The 18,628-nt window shown below is 38.6% G+C and overlaps 1 protein-coding gene across 7 annotated transcripts in view; it reads left to right on the top strand.

Annotated features, from left to right (window-relative positions):
• The window catches only part of SPAG9 (sperm associated antigen 9), a 142,772-nt gene extending 126,147 nt beyond the window's left edge, over window positions 1-16,625 (top strand). For 4 of the 7 annotated variants that reach the window (XM_030839989.2, XM_030839987.2, XM_060291336.2 and 1 more), the window contains 7 exons: window positions 1,330-1,478; window positions 2,474-2,645; window positions 4,554-4,667; window positions 6,027-6,065; window positions 6,931-7,107; window positions 10,533-10,682; window positions 12,994-16,625. In XM_030839989.2, coding sequence (XP_030695849.1) covers window positions 1,330-1,478; window positions 2,474-2,645; window positions 4,554-4,667; window positions 6,027-6,065; window positions 6,931-7,107; window positions 10,533-10,682; window positions 12,994-13,109 — 917 coding nt within the window. In that variant the 3' untranslated portion in view covers window positions 13,110-16,625. The remainder of the gene's footprint in view (window positions 1-1,329; window positions 1,479-2,473; window positions 2,646-4,553; window positions 4,668-6,026; window positions 6,066-6,930; window positions 7,108-10,532; window positions 10,683-12,993) is intronic. The other 3 variants (XM_030839988.2, XM_030839992.3, XM_060291337.2) reach the window with 1 other exon arrangement.
• Window positions 16,626-18,628: the final 2,003 nt, after the last annotated feature.

Genomic DNA, 18,628 nt, shown 5'->3' with positions numbered 1-18,628 from the left:
ATCAGGGAAATATTATACAAACGTAGATCCACTAAATTCAGATTTTCACAAGCCTTTTCCCAAAGTCTCATGTCCTTTGGGGCCTCAAGAAATGTGAGGTAGATGATAGGCAGGTGCTAGAGGTTGCTGGTTAATGACTCCATAACAAAAAGAGAGGCCTCCGTTTTCCCTTGTTCAGGCCCTTTTATAGACTATCTGGGTTTAATCCTCACAGCAACTTAAGAAGAAAATTCTATTGTCATCCTCACTTTATAGATGAGGAAACTGAGGCACAGAGTATTTTAGTCACTTGTTCATGGTCACTCAACTAGTGAGTAGAAGAACCTAGAAAAAATGGAATAATAAATATTTTGGTAAACTGAATCCAAAATTATATTGAACAAGATAAACAAAATACATTTACTAAGGATACATGTTAAAGTCCTACATTTGGGTTCAGAAGAGTAGATGGAGGAGATAGGTCTGAAGAGTGATATCAAACTCAATACGAGTTAACATCCTAAGCCTCATAGAAATTAGAGTCCAGAGCAGGGCTGGTGATAATCCTGCTCCACTCTAGTAGATCAACATTAAATGGATCTGGACAAAGCGGAGTTAGGATGAAGACTCCATAAACTGTGGTGTGCTTGGTTTTGAAAGGAGAAGACAGGGCGGTAGCAATGAAGTGGGACTGGATTTATTCTGTGTTTCCATTAGGCAAAGCTATAGATTAATGAGTGGTTACGTACAAGAAGGCAGGCAGACTTTAGCTAGGTATGGGGAATATTTTTAAGACAATTATAGCTTTCTTACAATGGAACAGCTGCTTTGTGAGGTAGTATGTTTTCTTTCACTGAAATTGTTCAAGCAAAGCAAGCTTACAGTGGTTGGTTCTCATTTGTATGTATTTCTGTCATCACTAAAATTATAGTATGCATAATTCCTAAAGTGTTAGCAATGCATTGCCCTTGACTTCTAGCCAAGAAGATACATCAAAATGCAAGTGAGCGAGAGCAGTATTATCCCCAAAATAACCTTAAATCCATTCTAATTCTTAAAATATTATTATAAACAGGTAACTTATAACTGATTTATCACATCACTGCTGTTGAGAGCATGGGGGTCCAGGTACTGGGTGACAGGTTGAACCATATGACCTTTGAGGTCTCTTCCAACTTTGCAGTTTATAGAACAAAAGAACTCAATCTCTGTAAATATACACTGAATACATGGTATCCGGGGGATGCTTCATCAATAAATTTAATTACACACCCAAATAGAATGTTTCTTGAATTAAAATTGAGTAAAAGGTAGTGTGCATAAACTAATCATCTGTTTCTTATTTTAAAGACGGGCAGTGGGATTTGTCAAACTATCACTTGTTAGATCTTGGACGACCTCACCATTCCATCCGATGCATGACTGTGGTACATGACAAAGTTTGGTGTGGCTATAGGAACAAAATTTATGTGGTTCAGCCAAAGGCCATGAAAATAGAGGCAAGTTAACCCATGTTTTCTGTACTTAACTGAATTTGTATTACCTGAAGACCCTAAGGCTTAATTATTTTCTTCTTTAGAAATTGTTATCTGAATCTGCGTGTTTTGGGGTACTCCGGTGGTATTTTGGATGAATTCTCAGCTTTCTGTGTTACTTTACTTCTCCTTCTGCTTTTGACTATGAGTAGGGGAAGTGGTTTTTTAAAAAGGAAGGAAGATTCACACATGAATGACTAAATGTGTGTCTGAGTATCCGTGGATGCATACATGTATTATTTGAATACATGGTTCTTGAAATGTTTAGTTATGTAGAGGTGATCTGAGAGCAGGACCCTCAAGTCTCCCCCACTACTCAGTGTGTATCCAGGCAAATCCGTATATGTGTCACAGACTGAGGAATAATATTGCAGTGGGAATTTGTTGTAAAAACAAAAACCTCTTAGCATTAGCATTGTTTTCTTAAAGTTTTGCCACAATACATAAATTTATTCTAATGGTTTAAGAAAAGAAAAACAGTAGGAAATTTTTAAGATGAAAGTTCTGTCCCAAATCCTGTTCCCAACCCTAGAAGTTCCATTTGGCCTTTATGTTTTAGATGTATTCCTTACATGCGGATATCTATACACACACATACAGCATTGTAAGTTCCTTTTTGTCTAATTATAAACAGGATCTTATTTTGTGTATTGCTCTGTAACAATACAAAATCCTGAGGTTAAATTCAATCTTTTTGTTGAATGCTGTTACATAGAATGGATGTGTCAGCATTGCTTTCATAAGTCGATATCCTACACAGTGCTGAAATCCAACATCCTTTGGTTCTTCTTCATTTTGTTTTGCAGTCTAGGATAATAGCAATTGTGTATGTAAGAGTAACATATTTGGGCTCCTCTTTTAATATATAGTCTGCCAAATTATTGTGCAAATTTGCACAGTTTTTAAACACGAACTCCTACATAATAAAAGTAACATTGTGATTGAACAATCTTTTCTAGAAATCATTTGATGCACACCCCAGGAAGGAGAGCCAAGTGCGGCAGCTTGCCTGGGTGGGTGATGGCGTGTGGGTCTCCATTCGTTTGGATTCCACACTCCGTCTCTATCATGCACACACTTATCAACATCTGCAGGATGTGGACATTGAGCCTTATGTAAGCAAAATGCTAGGTAAGCTTCTAAAGCATTTTATCTTTGTCAGTCAAAGAAAATGGTTTATTTTTAAATGGTCTCAAATGCTGGGTTGAACCAATGAGTAAGTTGCCTCAGGAATAGTGAGCTCTTATCACTGAAAGAGTCAGGCAGATGCTCTATCTACCCTGTGGTTCTTGACAGAAACTTGGGATCATTTCTGACTCCTCTCTTGTTCCCCACATCTAACCCATCAGCAGGAACTGTCAAGTCTTCCCCCAGAATATCTTAAATCAGTTACGTCTTTTGTCTTGTTTTGACCATACCATGCAGCTTTCGGGATCTTTGTTCCCCAACCGGGCCCTGGCAATGAAACTGCTGAGTCCTAACCACTGGACTACCAGGGAATTCCCTTAAATTAGTTACATCTTTATATCTACCACTATTCCCACAGGCCAGGTCACCATTCTTTCCTCCCCAGACTACTATGAGCCTCTTAACTGGTCTTCCTATCTCCACTCCAGTCAGCTTTCTGCATAGTAACCAGTGTGCAGATATCACTGAGACATACCTCCACTTATGTAATGCCAGCCACTTTCAGAATATTCTTGTCTTTAGGTGAGATGACATTTTGTGACATTATCAGAAGAACTTAAATGGTCTGGACCTCTCTCCTTGCTCACTCTGTTCTGCCCACACGGACCTAAACTCAACAAGTTCTTTCCCATTTCAAGGCCCTCACATGTGCTGTATCCTCTGTCTGAGAAGTTTTTCTTAGTCCCTTTTTACTTGGCTTTCAGGGCATAGCTTATATGTCACATCCAGAAGAGACCTTTCCTGATCTCCCAGTTTTATTTAGGACCTCTTATACTTTTTCTTCATGGGCTTATCATTACTGTGGTTGTACCAGTATCATACATACTGTCTCTCTCCCCGACAGAACTTAATCTTCATGAAGGGCAGGGACTATCTTTGGTTTGTCCCTTGCAGTATCCTTAGCATCCCAGTCCAGTGCTGTATGACTATTAGGGATGTCACAAGTGATTTCTTTATGAAGAGAGGTTGAACCGCATCAGTGGTTTTTAACTTTTTTAGAGTCGTCGCCCTCAGGAAACCTGATGTGCCCTCTCCCTTGAATCAGCCATATATACACATAGACATAAACTAATTTCAGGAATGTACTTTGCCCATAAGTTAAAGATCTCTAGCTTAGACTATTTAAGGTTCCTTCTAACACTGTGATTCTATGATCATACTCTCATTTCTAGTAAGTAGAACTTATGAGTAACTAGATGCTGTTTGTCTTAAATGTATTATCTGTTTAATAATTTTGCCTCTCAAATCCCTGAAAATAAGATCAGTTTTAAAATTCCCTTGAAATAAAAAAGTGCATTTATTCTTCCTAAATTACATGCATATGGTATCCTAAAATTTCTAAACTGCTTTAGACTCAAATATATAAACAAGGAAAGAATATAGGTTTTGTTAGCAAAGATTGTTTCTTACCTGTGAAAAGAAAATTAAGGCAAGCAAGAACTCTCTCCGTTTATAAAATGGAAGGACATTTAATTTCCCCAATCTAGTAAACTGTTTTTGTTGAGGTTTTTTTGTTTTGTGTTGTGTTTTGGTTTGTTTGGTTTGGTTTTGCAGCTCCTTAAGTAAATCCTGTATCATATTTCCTGATCCACAGCATCTTCCTTCTGAATGATAATGTAATGCCAGCCACTTTTAGAGTTTTCTTTTTCCATTAACCGTGAATTGTCAGATAGATGATAAAGCCAAACGAGCGTTCGCCTTCATTGATGTGCACCTTCTTCAGGAAACATCCAACTAGCTCTGGTCACATTTCCTCTCTGCTATATTAGTCCAGCTACTCTTAGGGACTTGGAACCTAAAACATCATCTGCTCTAGTTTTTCAATAAAATGTCTTCTCTCCCGTCATACAGGTACTGGAAAACTGGGCTTCTCTTTTGTGAGGATCACAGCTCTTATGGTGTCTTGCAATCGTTTGTGGGTAGGGACAGGAAACGGTGTCATTATCTCCATCCCATTGACAGAAAGTAAGTACGTTTTTAGGTAACTGTCACAGGAGAGTTGTGGGGAACAGCCTTGTCTGGAATTCAGGTAGAAGGAATTGTTTAGTTACTGGCAAATCTGTGGTAATTCAGAAAGTCAAACTGATGGCAGAGATCTAACTATTGTTCTTTTACTCTTTCTATGAAATTTATAGACTCTAGCAAGTATATCAGGACCAATATTTACAGTTAAAAGTTTTTCATTGTGAGAAACTCTTTCTCATTTCAGGAATCATGGTCCTGTTTCATCTCAAATAATGGTTGATGTCCATTTTTTCTTTCAGCTTTATTGTACTAGTATCCAGAAACATTACCTAACTATCTAATACCCTAGTTTTCCATATCTCTGTGGCAGTTAGTTTAGGATATTCCATTTGGCTTAAGAGTTGTGGGAGAAGTTTCTTAGGAGGCCAGCAAATCCTTCCTGACATTGGAGACAAGACATCTACCTCTGTTTGAAAAAATGTGAATAATATGTACATTGTATGTTTTTTATATTTGCTTCATTATTATTATTTTTGTGAACAAAATGTGCATTGTATGTTTTTCATATTATGTTCCATTACATTGATCATTCATTAAATAAGTGTTTTTGTGCCGCAGAATTCATGGGCAGGGAATGATTTGAAATAAAAGTGCAATAAGTCCATAAAATAAGTCAATAAATAAACACCTCAGAATTTTCAGGGGAAAGGAGGAGGACTGGATGGTGGTATATCTGGAGCCTTTAAAGAACCTAAATTCTTTTTTTTTTTGGCCACACCGCGAGGCTTGTGGGATTTTAGTTCCCCAGCCAGGCAGAGAACCCGTGCCCCTGGCAGTGGAAGCAAGGAGCCCTAACCACTGGACCACCAATTTAAAGAACCTAAATTCTTAATCCCAGCTGTATTTTCTACTACAACAACTTATAAATCTACATGTTTAGATCACTTCTTATATCTTAAGAGATTCCAGGATCCCCAGAGTTCATTTCAGTTCTTTACAGACCAGAGTTCCATTTTAGCATAGTTACTTGCACGGGATTTCTTAAAGAAAAGGGGGAAATATTAGCATTTAGAAAATGTTCCCCAGTTAGTTCTCATTCACCTAAATTGCTTTATAATTAAGAAAAGCAAAATCACAGTAAATAAATTGTCCTTTTTGAGCAGAGATATTCTTTAGAGGCTTTGGTAAGAACTTTGTGTGTTTCTTGGTATTATACCGAGTTGGATTTTGTTAATTTAGTTAGGAGTTTTGAGCTCCTGAGTTGCCAGATAGAAGACGCTGAGAGTGGCATCTCATAGTAATCCTTCTCCTCCCTGTCATGCACCTCTCCATGTCCCCTTTCCTCCTTTCTCACTTTAGCCGTAATCCTCCACCAGGGACGTTTACTGGGGCTGAGGGGTAAGTGCAGATCCTGAACCACACTCTTCTTTCTGGCTTCTCATGGCCACCGTGAGGCCGTTCTCACGTCTCTAGATACCCTCTTGAATGTTCCTAAATGTCATCCACTTGCAGTCACTGCATTGCAGCAGGTGTTTTTTTGTTTTTGTTTTTTTTTAATGTTTGTTACGTGGCCTCCAAGCTACTGCTCAGCAGCTTAGTCTGTTTATCATCTTTCGTTGCAGCTGACCTTTCTTTCAGACTTTGTTTTCCCTCCAATAAAAACACGAAACATCTCTGAAAACTGTCTTTAATCTACATTGTTTACTCCTGTTACCAATCATGTTTCTTTCATTTACTTACTGGTCCATGGAATGGGGATGTTTTGTGAGTCTGGTCATTCTAAAATAATTCAGCAAACGATCAGTCTGGTGTAAATAAAGGCTACTCTATTGTACTGGATGGATCCTTTTAAACACAACTTTTTACTGCCCCTCAAGGGAGATATTCTTACCACAAGGGAGAAAAAAATCAAAAGATAAACTATAAAAATTCTGCTAAAAAATATACCTATTCACTTTAAGCTATATAACTGGTTAGTTTTCTAAAATGAGGATTAAAAAACAAAACAGACATACCTAAGAAGTAAACTTAGCTATTGCTAGACTGGCAAAATCCCCTACTCCATTTACTGAGAAACTTAAAAATAACTAGCATGCTGTATATCTTTTTTTTTTTCCAGCTTTGTCTTGAGTTGGCATTGCTGCCCTTGTTTTATCTCAACTGGCTGTAGCTTTTAGATAATATCATAAGGATTAACCAGTAATCTCTTGCATCATGCCTGTTTTCTAGGGGAAAATATTTGGTGTTTGGTTTTCTATTGTAGCAAATAAAACCTCAGGAGCATCAGGAAATCGTCCTGGAAGTGTCATCCGTGTATATGGTGATGAAAACAGTGATAAAGTGACACCAGGGACATTTATACCCTATTGTTCAATGGCACATGCACAGCTTTGCTTCCATGGGCACAGGGATGCTGTGAAATTCTTTGTGGCAGTCCCAGGTGAGTTAGATTATTCTATTGAGAAGTTGTATGTCCAGTTGACTGTTGAACAATGTGCATTTGAACTGCACTGATCCACTTATACACAGATTGTTTTCAGTAGTGAACACTACACTGCTACATGATCCATGGTTGGTTGAATCTTTGGATGCAGATTGTGGACACAGGAACCATGAATATGGAGGGCTGACTATTAATTTCACTCAGATTTTTGACTGCGCAGAGGGTCAGTGCCCCAACCCCTGCATTATTCAAGGGCCAACTGTAATTGTCTGTCCCTTGGTTCCTCTTCCTAGTCTAATACTAAGTACTGAAATGACAGATAACTCCAGTATAACGCATGAAATGTTCTATAACGGAGGTATGAATAAAGTGCTATAGAGATACTTGATAGAAGCTGTTTTGGAATCTCTCCTCTACCCCAAAAACAAACTTGATTTTAGACTTCTTTACTTTTGAAAAGCAATGGTACTATTTTGTCACTGCAGAATGCCGAAAATGGTTTTGGCCTCATAAAGGAAATTTCTAGAAAGAAGTCCCTATCATCAAGGCTGTATTCAGGAAGAGATGGAAAATGTGCTCTGATACCTTTAGCGCTGTGCCAAGAAACAGCAGGAGTCTGGGGTTCTGGGCCTTTACCACTTGCCTTGTTGTCTTGAGCAAATTGCTCAACCTCTGATACTCATTTCTTTATTTCCTAAGTGGATGTGATTAATATCTGCTCTGCCAACCTCATTTGTTGTAAAGATTAATGAAAGTGCTTTGGGAACTATAAAGCACCATCCAGATGAAAGGTGGCAGTGATGACGTCCAGTGAAAAATGTTCTGTCCCTTGAGAATACTAAAGTGATGTTACTGATCGTCTGTAAGCAGGACCTATGTTTTGGATTTTTTTTCCCTGTAAGAGGCAAGTTTAGGAGTTAGACAAAGTTCAAATCTGGCTTTGCCACACCAACTGTGTGATGTTGGACATGGTGGTATCTCAGTGTATTAGTCAGGGTTCTGCCGAGGAACAGAACCAATAGGGTATGTGCGTGTGCGTGTGTGCGTTCGTGTGTGTGTGTGTGTGTGTGTGTGTGAGAGAGCAAGCGAGCGAGTGCAAAGAGGGGGAGGGAGGGAGAGAGAGATTGATTTAATTTAAGGAATTGGTTCATGTGATTATGGGGGCTGGCAATTTTGAAATCTGCAGAGAAGGCTGGCAGGCTGGAGGCCTAGGAAAGAGCTGATGTTTGCAGCTCAAGTGTAAAGGCAGCCCGGAGGCAGAATTCCCTTTTCCTTGAGGGACCTCTCTTTTTCTCTTAAGGCCTTCAGCTGATTGGCCCACCCACATTATGGAGAGTAATCTGCTTTACTCAAAGTCCACTGATTTAAATGTTCATTATTTCTAAAAAAGTACCTTCACAGCAGTATCTAGACTAGAGTTTGAGCAAATGTCTCGGCACCAGAGCCAAGACATTTGACACATAAAATTAGCCACTATAATTTTTCCCAAGGATGTTCCAAAGATTAAATGATTAAATGTATATAGTATAGGGTTGGCATATGGTACCCTAACCAATTATTCAGTATTCTTAACAACATGGTAATGAACTTCTTGAAATGTACATGTATATTTTTGTATAGTTATTTCCTCAGAATAAACTTATAGAAATGGAATTTTTTTTTAATTTACTTTTTGGCTGCGTTGGGTCTTAGTTGTGGCACGTGGGATCTTTCGTTGTGGCTCATGGGCTCTTGTTGCAATGCGCAGGCTCCTCTGTAGTTGTGGCATGCGGGCTCTCTAGTTGTGGCATGCAGGCTGCAGATTATGTGGGCTCTGTATTTGTGGCGCAGGGGCTTCAGAGCATGTAGGCTCTGTAGTTGTGGCGTGCAGGCTCAGTAGTTGTGGCACATGGGCACATGCCCTGCGGCATGTGGGATCTTAGTTCCCCGACCAGGGATCGAACCAGCGTCCCCTGCATTGCAAGACGGATTCTTAACCACTGGACCACCAGGGAAGTTCCTTTTCTTGGTTTTTTTTTTTAAAAAAAATAATAATGCCATAGAGTCCCCTTTGAGTCTCCTTTATATTTCTCTAATCCCCTTCCTTTCCTTCTTTCCTGTCCATCTATAACCACTATCCTGAAGTTGAAATTTATCCTTCTGCCCATGTTTTTGTATTTTTACTACATTGGAACATATCTATAAACAATATATAGTATTTTTTGTATTTTTAAGTCTTACGTTACATATATATTATTCTGCAAATTATTTCTCATTTTTGAGATTTGTTAATATTTATGCATAAAAATCTAGTTCATTCATTTAACCATGGTATTCTAATATCTGAATAAATATGCTACCTTTTATCCATTCTCCTATAGATCAACTTCTAGGCTTTTTCTCTGTTTTCCCTCCACTATTAAAAAACAGTACTGCAGTAGACCTTCTTGTGCGTATGGGAGAGACTTTTCTGTTGGGTATAAATCTGGAAGTGGAATTGGCAACATTGTTGTTTGTTGGCCAGTTGGCCCTAAGGATTAAACCATTCAGGATGGCCTTAATATCATACCACTGTGCTCTTGCTTCTGTGGCAAAACTAACTAGTCTGCTAACAGAAGTTATCTCTAGCAGGCTTGATTTCTTCTAGAGTATAATTGAATAACGCATGAATGAGGCACTGTGAAAATAAATCAAACTGTCCTATCCATGTCCAACATAAATTGTCTATAAAGTGTTTCACATCATGGGACTCTGTCCTGTTATCACCTAAAGGCGTGGTCTGTGTAGTTCGACCAAAGGACAGCAGACCTGGCAAGAAAAAATACCCCACACTCATAGAGGTTATAGTGTCAATGATATTTCAAGGTTTCTCTCTATCATTTCATGCTTAAAGATTCTACATTAGAACTTAAATGTTAGAACAAATTACACATTACCCAGTAATTTTATTTGCATAATCTAAATTAAAAATAAGATGTACTTTTCTTAAATATGAGGAAACCATGGATTTGAAATCAATTCAAATATTAATTATGAATATCCAAATTCATACGGCTTAAGTTGAAGACTTTTCTGTCTCTTACATAAACACACATGTACCCTTCCAGGGGAGAGATCTTTCCACTACCCCTCAGATAAAACAATGTATATTATAATAGTCTGAAGCAGGCAGCTAAGACCAGCCGAGCCACATATAGATTTCATACTGGATTCTGGACCTATTTCTGTTTTAGTACAAAATAGCTTTACTTGGATTTCAAATTGGGCTTTCATGACCTTTATAGATGTTTTCTGATCATGCAGAGGCTTCTAACATCCCTAGTACTTTGGCTGTATTAGAATGTACTTACCTTGTTCAGCTTTCTGAAAATATTCAGAAAAAATGAGTCTCTCCCACCCCAATCCTTGATAAGTAATATTCACTTCTGTTCCTGTATAAATAGGTCAAGTCATCAGCCCACAGAGTGGCAGCAGTGGCACAGATCTAACAGTTGACAGAGCAGGGCCATCTGCACAGGAGCCTGGCAGCCAGACACCCTTGAAGTCTATGCTTGTCATCAGTGGAGGAGAGGGCTACATTGACTTCCGAATGGGTAGGTCATTGCTTCTGGGGGCTTTGTTTCCACTGTTCCGTGATGTGGATTTTCACCCACAGTAAGCAAGAAACTCAGATACATGATTTCTAAGAGGTTTTCTTTGAACTCTTTACTTGGAAAATGATTTTATGTTTCTTTTTTCCTACTTTCATGATTTTTTTTTTTCCTTTTTATACCAAGGTGTGTTTATTTGAAGGAGCATTAGAAAACAGCAGGGTTTGGTCGTATGTTGAGGTATATGTGAAGAACATATGGAGTCAGAAGGCCTTGGGGAAATCATTCAACCTCCCAGAACCTCAGTTTCCTCACCTGCAAAGTGGAGAAATAAAAATACTTCATAAAGTGTTGTTTGTAACCAAATTCATTTCATTTGTTCATTTTCTCACCTTGTAAACAATAATTAGCTACTGTGTACCTGTTAGCCTTGAGCATGAGATACAAAAACAAATCAGACACAGTCTCCCTCCAGTAAGTTACAGAACAATACAGAGATAGAAACATGGTAATAAATTACAGTGTTACAGATGCTCTGATGGGGAGTAGTCAGTTTTTCCTAGGGGTAGGGGAAGAAGGAAGTCAAGAAATGATGCTTGAGATGACTCAGTACTGAAGAGCATGAGTCTGAAGAATTGGGGTGGGGATGGTATGGGGAAGGCTGGGGAGACTGGCATTCCAAGGTAAGAGATAGCTTGACCAAGGCTTAGAAATGTGAAACCACCTTAGCTGAAGAAAAACTACTTAAAAATGACTGGAACATGGAGTAGAAGCAAATATAAATTTGACCAGAGATAAATCTAGAAATGGAGGGAGGGGCTGGATTATAGAATGCCTTTATATACCTAATTAAGGAGTTTGCACTTTAAAGCAAAGGAAAATTATTGGAGGACTTTAAATAGAAGAGCAATATGATTATATGTGTGTGTAAATGGATTGGAGGTGTAAGACTAGAGGTAGGGAATGGGTTAGGAAAAAATAAATGAGTAAGGTAGAAACAGTAGGAGTAGACTAGCACTGTCATGGGGAATTGGTAACTGACAGAATGTGAAGGAAGAGGTAATGATCCATTTACTTAGAGTTAATGACTATCAGAACAGAAGCAGCAGATCTGGAGGGAGTGGAATGAGGAGTTCTGTGTTGGACATGTTGACCTTGGAGTGCATGGAAGTTGGGAGTTATCTAGGTGGAAGATGTCCACCGGGCTTTTCGGTATAAGGGTTTCATATCTCAGGAAGGATATATAATATGAGGACTACTGACACGCAGTGGTACTAAAAGTCACAAGGGTTGATGAGTTCACCCAAGGAGAGTATGTAGGGGCCAGAAGAAAAGGTTCTAGGATAGAGCCCTGCTTTAATACTGCACTTAAAGAATCATGAGTGCTTATGAAGGGATCTCAGAAAGAATGGCCAGAGAGGTTTCAAAGAAAACACTTGTGGAAGTGTCGTGCTTTGTAAACTGTGAAGCACTGTGATGTAAATTTATTTATTTGCTATAAATAAAGGAACCTTTTGGACTGGCCTAAAATCACAATGATTGAAAAAGTTTCTAAACGTAAGGCCTTAGAGAATATAATGTTGTAGACTGGTGACTAAAAGTTCAGTTTTAATTCTGTTAAAAAAAATATATAAAATTTAAGGTCATATAAATGACAGTGTGCCACATGTAATTAGTTATAAACTAAAATTTCTGATGCAGAAGGCTTGTTGACACATTTTTAAGGCAGGGCTTTTAATGTTAAGGTTAGGAATGGTGATGTCAGTAGGAATGGAGTCACTTCAAAGTGAACTGACTGTTGGTGCAGAATTCCTTTATAGAGAGAGATGGCCTTCACTCGGCTGGATGATTTGGAACTTCTTCTTCGATTGCAACATGGTAGCCTGAACCATACTAAAGAGTATGTCAGTAAAATCTTTATGTGGTCTTTTCATTTCCACTAAAAATTTCTAAAAGTTGCTTAACCAGGTTTGTCAGTATCTCTGGGTAATCCAGCATGAAAAGCAGAATTTGTCTTAAAGCATAGGTTGATTTTAATAGTAAGTATACTTTTTTAAAATTGAATTTGATCTCTTTTTTGTTCCATTTCTTTTTTCGTATCCTGTAATATTTTAGCTATGAGAAATTGATCTCAGTAGTCTCTTTCAGAAGTTAGGCAGTGAGGATTGTGACGCATGGCATTTCTTTTACGGTGTTCTCTGAAATGGGCGGCAGACGAGTCTTATGCATGCTGCTCATGGACTAACCGTGAGTCTGATGTGCATCAGCCTGTATCTTCAAAATGCTTAACCGGACTCTCCGTTTCATCCACCAGGTGATGAAGGTGGAGAATCAGAGCTTCTTGGAGAGGATCTTCCACTCGAGCCTTCTGTCGCCAAAGCGGAAAGGAGTCACTTGATAGTGTGGCAAGTGATGTATGGTAGTGAGTGAACCCATAGGAAACAGGTGGCGACGGGGAAGCCATCTCTTCTGCATGGTTTATTTTCCCTTTTTCCCTTTATTTCATGCTCTCTTTGTGAAATAAGTTTCACCACATAATGTATGAGCATTTTTTTTCTGTTAACTATGCTATAAAATCTGTCCTACTGTAACAATACAGGAACTAGCTGTTTTACTGCACCAGTGTTATAGGCAATTTCAGTATATTATGAACAAATCAAAGAATGTTTACTTTCTGCAAACTGGTGAATTTTAGAAAGCAATCCAGTTGTGGTTTACTCTGCCACAGCTAATGTCACTTACTTCATTTGACGGGGTCACTGTTTAGCTATCACTCATAATGAAATTAATGGAAACACTTGATAAATGAAACTGTACCATTAAGTACAATAGTAAAGTTTTCCCCTATGTATTATAAAATTGACACAAACTAATATCAGGTAGATTATCAGGATTTATCTAAATGTCCCGAGAGGGCTAAAAGCTAACTGTAAATTACTTTAACTTTCACTTTCAAATCTGACAAATCTTGTTTATATGGTATATAAAACTTTGTTTTCATCAGATTTTGCGGGGGGGGATTTTATATTAAAGAAATTAAGACTACACTATTTAAATAAAAGTTTCTTGTTTCTGACTTATTAGAGCTCTAAAGTTTATGAGGCCTGCTTCTCTGAATAGTCTGTTTTTTTTGTTTGCTTGTTTGTTTTTGAGACTAGTCTCGCTCATTTTCATACTGACATGTTTGAAAGGTTTATTATTTATAAGGCTTAGAAGATACACTTCAGCAATGGGAGGATTTTTTTTTAAGGAAATTGTGTTTTGGATTTCTGTATCAATGGATGATGGTGGTTGGATGAGTTTTTTTCCGTGTAAAAAATTCACTTGTTTACCAGTTGTTCTTGGACTGCTCTTATCAGTTAGTAAGAGTAAAGCTGTGGTGGTGATGGAGTATGGCCTAATGAACTGAACGAGAGATTTAATTAGAAACGGTATTTTCCCTTGTTCTGTATAAAACTACACAACTGCCAGTACTTGATATTCTGTATGTAAATAGTATTTAAGCTTTTGTGCCCTTTTGAGATTAAAATGCCATCCTCAATGAAGAAGACTTTGAAGGAGAAGAAGACAAAATAGCATAAAGTAAAAGTTGACATTACAATCTTTTCACTCACAATGCCCATTTAAAAAATACAGTCCGGGTATAATTGATTTTCTTGTTTAATAAGTTTTAAAAAACCATTATGCTGCAGTTTTTTTCCCTCTCAGCCTTCTTGAAGATTTATGATTTATCATTCTTAATCCATTACTTTAAGCAAAACTAAATATAAGTTTAAGCACTGTCTTAAAATATGAGGTTATTGGACAAAGGCCCCCCAGTCATCGGAAGGACTGCTTCAGGAAAAGGAAACAACAGAAGTCTCAGATTGTCTAAGCATCCTTAAGGACCAGTGACTTTTTTTCTGAACTGTAATGGAAAGATATTTGTAAAAAGTACTACCAGTGTCTTTTAAGCATATAGATGATTAGGCTAGATTATAAAGTACACAGGATTTAATGCGTCAGAGGAGGCCTTTGGATCCATTTGGCCACAGGTGTCTATAAGCACATTATGTACACAGTACAATTGTGGCCACTTTAGATGGCTAGGAGAAAAAAAACTTTGGTAAAAGCTGTATTAAAAGGATAATTTTTTTACTTGAGCTACTTAGTCACTTTTTTCAGGGCACCAAAACTTAGGTCACTTTTCTATAGCTTATAAGCTATGTTTTTATTTTATTTTATTTTATTTTATAAATCTGAGCCACTGTTGGCAATACCTTAAAAAAAACCCCACTTATTAAATATTTTGGAGGAATGTTGTATAAATTCACAAAAGAGAGACACCAAAGTGTTTGGGAATTTTAATCCCAAGAAGTAAACATCCCAGAATCAGACCCCATGTACTGTTTGGTCTTTTACATGTTTCTATGACTGACTGTAATTTAGGAAATCAGGAGTTAAAGATGAAAAATGCAAACATGTTACAATGGTTGTTTATTGCTCTTTTTAAGCTTACCGGCTTTAACTTAAGGAATATAGGTGTGTAGTTATTTTATCTAAAATTGTCAGATATCTGTGGCCCTGTTTAACTTCAGGGACTAGAGAGTACAAAAATGTCTGTAAAATTTGTTTTAAGAGCTTGTCTTTATGTTTGTAATTTCAGTTAAATATTTTTTTGCAGATTGCTTTACTTCCACCTTTTCCCCCAACAATAGGCTTATATTCTTGTAGCGTTCACTTTGGTCAAGGTGGTAGCCTTAGGAAGAAAATGCCAAAATGTAAGCTTCTTGTAAGCAGCGAGTGGTTGGTGTAATTGCCTATAGCTACCACATCAGTGGTAAAGAAGAGGCTTGAGTACCTCAGGTTGGTCTCTCCATGTAAAAAAAAAATTACCCCTGTTGGAAGAAATAAGGAATACCTGAGAATTTTCTCATTCTGTTATGTTTGGGTTATGTGTGATGTTGAACCATGTGAAATTTCCGATGTTCAAACATGGCTGATTTACAAAAATGACAGTATCATATACATCAACGTAATACTCACTGCTCCATGCAGGTTCAAATCCCTATGAGGCAAAGGGATAATATTCTTTAGGAACTCAGTTTTGAGTGTTTTTTTCTAATTTGTGTGGATCTAAATTTTTAAAATAGGAATGAGTATCTTAATAGCTGCAGCTTGTTGAGAGTGTAAAACATTTTGAGTGCAAAATATGCAGCACATAACTTTTCACACGAAGCGTGTTTGCATAGAAAAGGTTAAGATATATTCTCTCAGTTTCTGTGTTGTTCATTTCTTGTAAAGGTCTTCCTGCGTGTGAGAATGGACCCTTTAACATAGGTTGCCTTAGTGACAAAACAAAGCAAAACAATTGTCTCATAATACTAACTGTCCTAAAGAACGTGTGTCTTGCAAATGCTGTGGAACTGAATATTTATTTCCTTGTGAGTATTATGACCATTACCAAAGGATTCAACCAGATTTAGGGCTCTTCTTAATTGATCACGTTGAGAAAGGGACTCGTTTGGGTCCCAGTTTGTACTAAGGGAAGAGAAGAGAAGAGAAGAGAGAATTAAATGTGGAACTCATAAATGCTTTTCTAACAGGGTTATGCTATTTTGTAACACTAAATGTCTTTTCTTTTCTTTTAAAAAAATTAAGTTTTTATTATTAATTTTGTCATACACTTCTCAACACTTGAATATATTTTAGCCATTTTATGGTCTGAATTTGTTTTTTGTCCAGGACATTTTATTCAGAATTTTACTTGCCTCTATAATCTTAAAAATGGGTTCTAGAGGGTCCCACTTGCTGTTTCTTTAGAGGCTGATGCTTCATTTCTATGAGCAAAAAGCTCATTTAGCAATGTAGTTATTTCAGTATTTATTTCTATTATGGAATCCCTGGGGTTCAGAATGTAATAACTTTGTACATGAAATATATATAAATATGTATATGAAACACGTATGAGGAGTGTGTTTTGTTTTGTTTTTGCCTTTCCTAGGGGTCTGACCTGATTTATATTTGAAAGTCCAATAATCATCTCCCATCGAACATGTCATTTCCAAGGGTCAGGACTGTCGCCATTGGGCACTGGCTGAGGGTGAGCAGTGAGCAGTACATGAAGAACATGTTTGCTTGGCTCACGTGTTTAGGTGACATATGAATAATAGACAATAGGGCTTTCTGGAAATGTGGGCGAGCTGAGTAACAAGCCACACATGATACCAAGGCATACCATTTGCCAGACTACTCAGTAATAAGAGGCAGGCTGTAATGCAGATGTTACTAATACGGTGTGCTTATTGTGATCCATTTGCTTGGGAGAGACTCTGGAAGGAAGGATGATTATAAAACTACTCATGTGGTAGCACAGTGTGAATCCATATTCAGTACAGTCGTATTTAGTCTAATGCCATGTGCTTTGTTTACAAGGTTGTGGGGTTCTGACATGATAGTAGAAGTCGTCCTGATCGGCATGTGATAGGACAGTTCACTAGATGAAGGCACAGCCATCTCTCCAGTGAGGTTGGATGCTCTAGAATACAATGAATAGCCTGTCTCATCCCTACTCTACAGGACCTAACCTAACTGCCCCTCAGTCCTTTGGGGCCTGCTTGCGGCGCACGGGCCTCTCACTGTTGTGGGCTCTCCCGTTGCGGAGCACAGGCTCCGGACGCGCAGGCTCAGCGGCCGTGGCTCACGGGCCCAGCCGCTCCGCGGCATGTGGGATCCTCCCAGACGGGGGCACGAACCCGCGTCCCCTGCATCCCCCTGCATCAGCAGGCGGACTCCCAACCACTGCGCCACCAGGGAAGCCCTGGAAGCTTTTTTTGAGCCTCATTTAATCGTGTTCCTGATTCAGCCAGTCTCTAGTGAGAGACTACAGTAACAGCGCAGGACAGCAAACGTTCATATTAATTTTACTGAGGGAGCAGGACAGGAGCCCTGTAGTCTTACCTGGAACTGTAGCCCTCAGTCCCACCCAGTGGTGAGACTCTCTTTGCAAACTTAGTGGAGGGCTTCCCACCCACAGCTCAGGGTGGGCAGCAACTTCACAGAAAAGCTGCAGTTCTCAACCAGGCCAGGAGAGGGAGGTGTGGCCAAAATCACCCAGGAGCTAGTTCCAGAATGAAATTATTTCCTTCTTCCTCTCACCTCAGGAGTATCAGATTCTACTAGTGTGTTTGGTAAAACAGTTACCCTGGTGATTCTGATCCTTCTATTGGGAATAGCTGCTTAAGAGGAAACTCAAGCAGCCCAGCTGGATTCACAAACATCTGTTTTCCAGGAGCGCAAAGCTTCTTCATTCTTAGCCATTTATTACCAGCACATGGTGACCTGCTAGCAGGTTCACCCCAGACTCAACCCAATGCTCTTTCCTTTTTGATTTATGGATAATTGAAGTTTAGGGTACTTTGAACTTACTGCTACATTAAAAGCTTAGAGGGAATATTTCATCTCCATTCATTTGGTAAGGCTATTTTTTTATAGAAAAAACTATTACCTTTTAGTTGTTATGACTAGCTTGCATATGCATAACATCTACTAATTTTCTCAAGGTGTTTACTCCATAAATTCACAGGTGATCCACAGAGCCACCCTTCGGAGTATATTATTGTCCTCAGGTGAACCAGAGGCCTAGCCACAGGAGGGGCCTTGCCCGTTGGTAAACAGGTCTAGCTGAGATAAGTGAAGTCCCAGGGTCCTCATATAATCAGAGGTATAACCAGACTAACTCCACACTAGAGGCTACCGCAAGTGTGTTGGGAAAAGTATTAGATCCCAGATCAGGAGATTTGGGGTTAAGTCCTGAGTCTACTGTTCCTAATTTTGCGACCCTTCACTAGTCACTTAACTATTCTGTTTCCTTACTATAAAAGGAGAGTAACATCCCAAAGGGTTCTTGTGATGGCTTGATGAAGCAATGGTGTGATGGCAGTCGGCACATTACCTACCCCCACTAGGCA

Source organism: Globicephala melas, chromosome 20 (genome assembly GCF_963455315.2).
Source record: "Globicephala melas chromosome 20, mGloMel1.2, whole genome shotgun sequence".
Lineage (NCBI taxonomy): Eukaryota > Metazoa > Chordata > Mammalia > Artiodactyla > Delphinidae > Globicephala > Globicephala melas.
Note: the sequence above shows the minus strand (reverse complement) of the source record. Positions and strands in the feature narration are given on the sequence as shown.